The 6,133-nt window shown below is 34.2% G+C and overlaps 1 protein-coding gene across 1 annotated transcript in view; it reads right to left on the bottom strand.

Annotated features, from left to right (window-relative positions):
* Positions 1 to 852, bottom strand: part of LOC145690879 (tubulin alpha-2/alpha-4 chain-like) — a 38,876-nt gene extending 38,024 nt beyond the window's left edge. The window contains exon 1 of the mRNA XM_081766283.1: positions 722 to 852. Coding sequence (XP_081622409.1) covers positions 722 to 724 — 3 coding nt within the window. The 5' untranslated portion in view covers positions 725 to 852. The remainder of the gene's footprint in view (positions 1 to 721) is intronic.
* Positions 853 to 6,133: the final 5,281 nt, after the last annotated feature.

Genomic DNA, 6,133 nt, shown 5'->3' on the forward strand with positions numbered 1-6,133 from the left:
TTTCCTGCCACTATACCCCCTAGTACACGCTTCACGATACAGTTCTTTCATAGTACATTGGCTAAGTTATATCACTAAGGTTTAGGACGACTAAGTCTGACTATAGAGATCGTGACGACTCGTGTAGCCTGGGCTCTCTACGAATCATAGAACTCGGTAGAATTCGGTATTATCTCATTTCTGGAGCGAGCTGCTTTCCGAACGCACACTTGAAAAAAGTGAAACAAGAGAAGTGCATCAACAATGTTGCCAAACTTTGAAGATATGGCGAACGAGCGACAAAAACATTTAATGAACAATAACACGAACGGTTCAGGTTAAACATTACAATAATAATAGCAAAAGTATAAAACAACAATAACAAAAAAAACTTAGCGGTAATCCGACAACGCTGTACCCTCAGGAGATGTCCATATAGTGCGAAAGACGATACCGGCAACATTTTATTGGTGAGGGTTGACGAACAGGACACATCCTCGCGTTCTATTGAGTGGTGAACTTGGTAAATTTAGGTCAAGCCTCACGACTCCTCGTGATTACTATACCGGTAATTCCATTCTTACCTAAAAGACATATGCAGTAGAAATAACCACGATAAAATCTAACATATAATCTGTTATCCGAGGAATTAGGACCAATTATTTTAATTCTATATTTGTTAATGACTTATGAAAAGAAAGTGAACTAAAATCACTGTTGTTTAAATATAAATTGCACTTACCATTGTTATTCAATCTTTTGTTATTTCCAGTCACGAAAAAAAAAATAAATTAAAGAACAGTATATTAAAGACAGTATTAAAAAATCCGTCCCTTCTTCGAAGCAGTTTACAATCTACTTATTATTCCTTATTGTTCCTATGGACATGACAGTTCATTAATTGTTTATAATACCCATCTGACAATTGTTAGGATATCGATTCAACACACTGTTTCTGCTTCGTGATTAGTTCTGCGTCAGAAATAGAAAAGTTTTACTGTTAAAAAAAAATCCACATTTTGTGATTGATCTTTTATTAGTAGTAGTAGTAATAGTATCTTAATCGTTTCTACACGCCGCTATCTGGAATAGTTAGGAAATTAAATTGTATCTCACACTATAAGTAATAAGTGCCAACATTTATTAGGCTCAAGAGTAATCGAACGTTTAACAAATTCATCTTTGAAGCACATTATTTGCATGTTTGGTTCCCGTTATGTAAACCTGTACTCAACTTGACAAGAATACACACACGTTGTCGAAGGAACCTACGAAAATAAAACTGCTTTTACATTTATTCATTATGTAAATGTATTTATTTGCCATTTGTAGAAATATTAACAATATCCAGCATCAAAAGTACTTTACATTTTCTCGAATTACTTCCTTACTAATTACTTTAGGCGTTCGACAATTTAATTAAAGTTTACATTTAACTTAACAGGAACATAATATTTGATGAAACTTAAACACTTTCAAATCACTGATGTTTCACTGCAGAACAATAGCCATTACAAAAATGATCCAATTTCGCAAATTATCCTTTCTTTTGCTACTTACCAATAAAAGACATGCATGAACAGAAACACAATTCAATGTCTCAAGCACAAAGAATGTTGAAGACGCCATTCAGGACATTAGGAGGCTTCCTCCACTTATCTAACTAAATGGAAGCAGTGTCACTCATTCTAAAAGTGATCATTTCGCTTATCCAAACCCCGAAGTAGCACAATCACAGAAGCATATCAATAAAATGTTTCACAACAAACTAAGAAGCTTTACACGGCAATATAACGCCCGAAAACACTGAAGAATAGGTTATGTGCCCTACCTCTCAAGACTTAACAAGACTTCACTAATTTTAGATTGATTCATTTCAGATTTGATTTCCGATTATCTGCAGGGAGTAGGGATGGATTGACCCTATGCAAAGAATGATGGTACAGATATTGAGACGGCTCCACACCATGATAGGAGACGAGATGTTATCTCAATGATAGATGTCTATTGCTTTAGACATCTTGTATCATGTCTAGTGGCGTACGCAAGAGGTTTCTAAGGTTTTAATCCTCCTTGAGCAAGATATATAAAAATAAACATTTACCATATTAAGATATGTACACAAACATCTGAAGCTGGGAGCTAGAAAACTCCTCCCCCTTCTTGATGAACTTCTAAGTACACCACTAACCATATGATTTTAAGTATAACAAATAGGACGTAAGTTTGAAATAAAGATGTTTCATACAAAAGTGCTGTTTTAGTTAGAAGTTTCATTACTTTAATAGGTGTGTTTTGAGATAAGCCAGCCTTGCACTTGGCACAAGCTACCATTATCAACAAAGATTCAAAAGATATATTACTTATTTTGCGTATTATTCCAGAAAATAATTTAAATATCTCAGAGAAATTTATTCATTTTACTTTCGTTATTAGATTATTTGGGGGCGCCATAAAGAGAAAGGCCTCCCCTGGCAGGAACTCACAATTAGGGATTTGGTGCTACTGTATGGAAGTCATTTAATGGTTAACACTTCAAGAAATCACTTGTTTGACTTTTTGTCTATTGTCTCATCTATTACAACTATGAGTTTACTAAATTCTAATAAGGGAGATCAGGAAAGACCTTTTGACAAAGTAAATGGTGGAATAGATCTAGATCAAATAATACTTAAATCTTGAGAAACCATAGAGAAGAGCAGTGGAATATCCAATGTAATGAAGAATAGATATATGCCCATAGCAGATTATAAGAAATCGTGTCAAGAGAAACCTTGCTAAAAATGAAGCGATTAAGAATTTGATAGGAGAGGTGGAAACAGGCTCGGCACGGGGACCTGTCCCCCTAAATTTTTACTGCTTCCCCTAAAAATTTCACAGTAGGCTTGCAAATGAACTATAATATGATTGGATCAGCCCCCTAACTGCTACCGGCCCCCTACATTTTTGGGTTGGCTACGGGACTGGGTAGAAATGTTCGAGAAAAGAGAGATCAGCACCTGAGTTTAAAACATTGAAGAATAGATCGGAAAAGAAGCTTTTAAAAATGTAACTGAGGAGGAATTTTGGTAGGTAACTCTTGCGATATAAACGCTAGTAAAGCCCCTATGGAAATAAACTTAAGGCAAAGTAAAGACAAGAGAGGGAGGTACGGTGGCTCAGTGATAGCTTACCTCTGGGTGGGATACCCAGTTCGATTTCCGCCTAAGTAAGTTTGTGGTGGACAACGTTGTGTCTAGGTTTTCTCGGGGTACTCTCGTTTCCTCCCACATTCTCATTCCCAAATTTTTCTATCATTCACTTGCCTTAATCATCCGTATCCCTTAGTCTAAAAGGCATAACGTGGGACGTTTAGCTAAAAAATTTCATTTCATTTAAAGACAAGAGAAAACTGAAAAATGGTTATCAGACTCTAATTATAGATTTAGTATATACTGGCCGGTTCTAATGTACATTTTGTTGATATTTTCTACTATGTCGCTAATAAGAAGAATGGTTTGAAATACTGTAGTAATTAATAGAGAGCGTACATTTAAGTTTTCTTTTAATGTGATGATAAGAAACGAGATTATAAATTTTGAAATCGTTTCATTTCTTATATATAATTCACTTAAATAAGTGTAACGGCACCGTTTCAATTCTGTATTTTATCAGAGAATTAAAATTTTAATTGTGTATAAGTGGTATAATGCTACATTGGGTCATAGATGTTGTTTACTGATGTTATATATTTTGTGTTTCAGTGTTTTGTTTCTGCGTTAAATCGTGAATTAATTTACAGTATATATGCTCAGTTTTTCCTGTACACGCTATGGTTTTTCCTGTGCTCAGTTTTTCCTGTAGATACGTTTCATGTTACTTGTAATCGTACATTGAGATTCCAATTAGTTTTGTGTACCAAATAGTGATTTCGACATAGAATTGTGGTAGGCCTATACTTTGAAATTATTTTGTATGACTTTTAGCACGCATAATAAATGCAAGAAGATAGTTTAAGAATGTTACATGGAAAAATAAAGATAGTGAAATTTTGAATGTTAACATATAGCTAGGTTTTGTCTGAGTTGAATAATAAATTTTATAATAGTAAATAAATAAAATACCATACTCTACTATAAAAGAGGTAAATTGGATAATTTACTGTACATTTATTTTAAATGTGTATTGTTTATAATTGCTAATTGGATTTATTATTTACGGAATGAGTTGTACTCTACGTATTGTTCCAAATATTTCCCTTAATAAACGATAAATCCAGAAAATACATATAATGAAATTAATAAGAGGTTGAATTTTATATCTTACCGTGTATTGTATTTGAAGTCATTAGTACCGAAATACGCCACGAATTATAGGAATGCAGATAACATATGCAGATAACATCGATACAGGAAAATTTCAGTCATGCTAATAGTGAATATAGGATCTTGACCAGGGCCGTGCCGTGGAAAATCAGCGCCCGGGGCGAGAGCATACGACGGCGCCCCCATATTCCAAGTATTTTTCCTTTCTTTTGCCCCCTTTTCTCCCGATTTTTCGCCCCCTTACTTTGGCGCCCGGGTCCTTCGCCCCGCTCGCTCCCCCCCATGGCATGGCCCTGATCTTGACTTCTATGTGAATGTATATATTATAATGTGAATATATGAAATAATGATTCTTAGATGTCACGTAATATTAATGAAATGTTTTTATAAGGTAAATGATTACCATGAATTCATATGAAGACAAATTATTATTATGATGCTGCGAATGAATATCTTTTTCATTTAAGTAACATTACATTCTCTGAGCTGTATTCATTTAATGTTTCCCTTTCTATAGTTTCTATTAAGTAAAAGCCTAAGTAATTTTGACATTCCTATATCCATCACATATTATTTGGGCTAAGTTCCGACAAGCCCCGCCGCGCAACTGAATTTACAAACCGTCTTGTGTCTCTGGCATTTGTCTCGTCTCAAGAGTCCGCAAATCGCATCTGGTCTCGAATTTTGTCTCAGTTTGAGACACGTCTCGTCTCTGCACATCCCTAACCACCTGGGACTGGATTATATTTCTATTCAAAACATTATTTTAATCATGATTACTAATTATTGTAATTGACGTCAACATAAGTTATACTTCTTTTATTGGAATTAAGTTTAAACTATCAGTACTTCAACAACAACTATTACTTTATTATTATTATTATTATTATTATTATTATTATTATTATTATTATTATTATTATTATTATTATTATTATTATTATTATTATTATTATTTAATATATCAAGATGAATATGGGCGTTTAAACATATGCTAGATGAAATTCTGTGTACCTCACTGGTACCGGTATACTGTGTAATATACAATTACTTGACTTTTCGTTTATAGGGATATTCAAGTCTCGAGGACGATTAGTCGGTTTGTTTCAAGCTTAACGTCCCTCTCAACACCGACGGTATATCAGGCGTGAGCCTACAACCGAACGAGAAATACGAATCACATAAGCTGTTACCGGGATTCGAATGCGGGCCGTACGCTAACCACATAGCCACGAGGCAGCTAAATATCGACATCGAGCGAACAATACATCACCTGTATTAAACGTATACGTTAGCGTAAAAGCGGCATCTACGTGCAGCATATAACAAGCATTGTTCCCTTGAACTTATTTGCATTTAATAGTCTGATATAGCGTGTTTGTAGCAACTTGTAATTCGTGTATTCAGGCCTTAAGTGTTTGTCAGATCACCTCCATTTCTCTTTCTCAAAATACTTCAGAAATGAAAGAATAATATATTTGTGTAATATTCTAGAAAACACAAAACACTACTAACTAAACTAAACAATATTTCTAAGGTGATTTTCGTCTTTGATTAGTTTGCTCTCTAAGTCAATAAAATCATAATCGAATTGAAGATATTCTTCCAGGGAAAAAATACCAAGAACAAACTATTCCACAAATGGTATTTTCTAAGTTCTAAATAATTAAGTAGAGAAGTTTAAGGTATAATTTTTACCTACGTCCCCCCTTTTTTTAAAAACAAAAGTATGCAAAAGTAGAGTTGTTACTGATGAGCAACCAAACATCAATATTTCATGAAGCATAAAATGGATTGTCGACTTCAAAGTAGTAGGGTAGCTCAAAGAGACAGAAAAATATTGCCTCGTC

This window comes from Thermobia domestica, chromosome 1, assembly GCF_964235325.1.
Source record: "Thermobia domestica chromosome 1, izTheDome1.hap1.1, whole genome shotgun sequence".
Taxonomy (NCBI): domain Eukaryota; kingdom Metazoa; phylum Arthropoda; class Insecta; order Zygentoma; family Lepismatidae; genus Thermobia; species Thermobia domestica.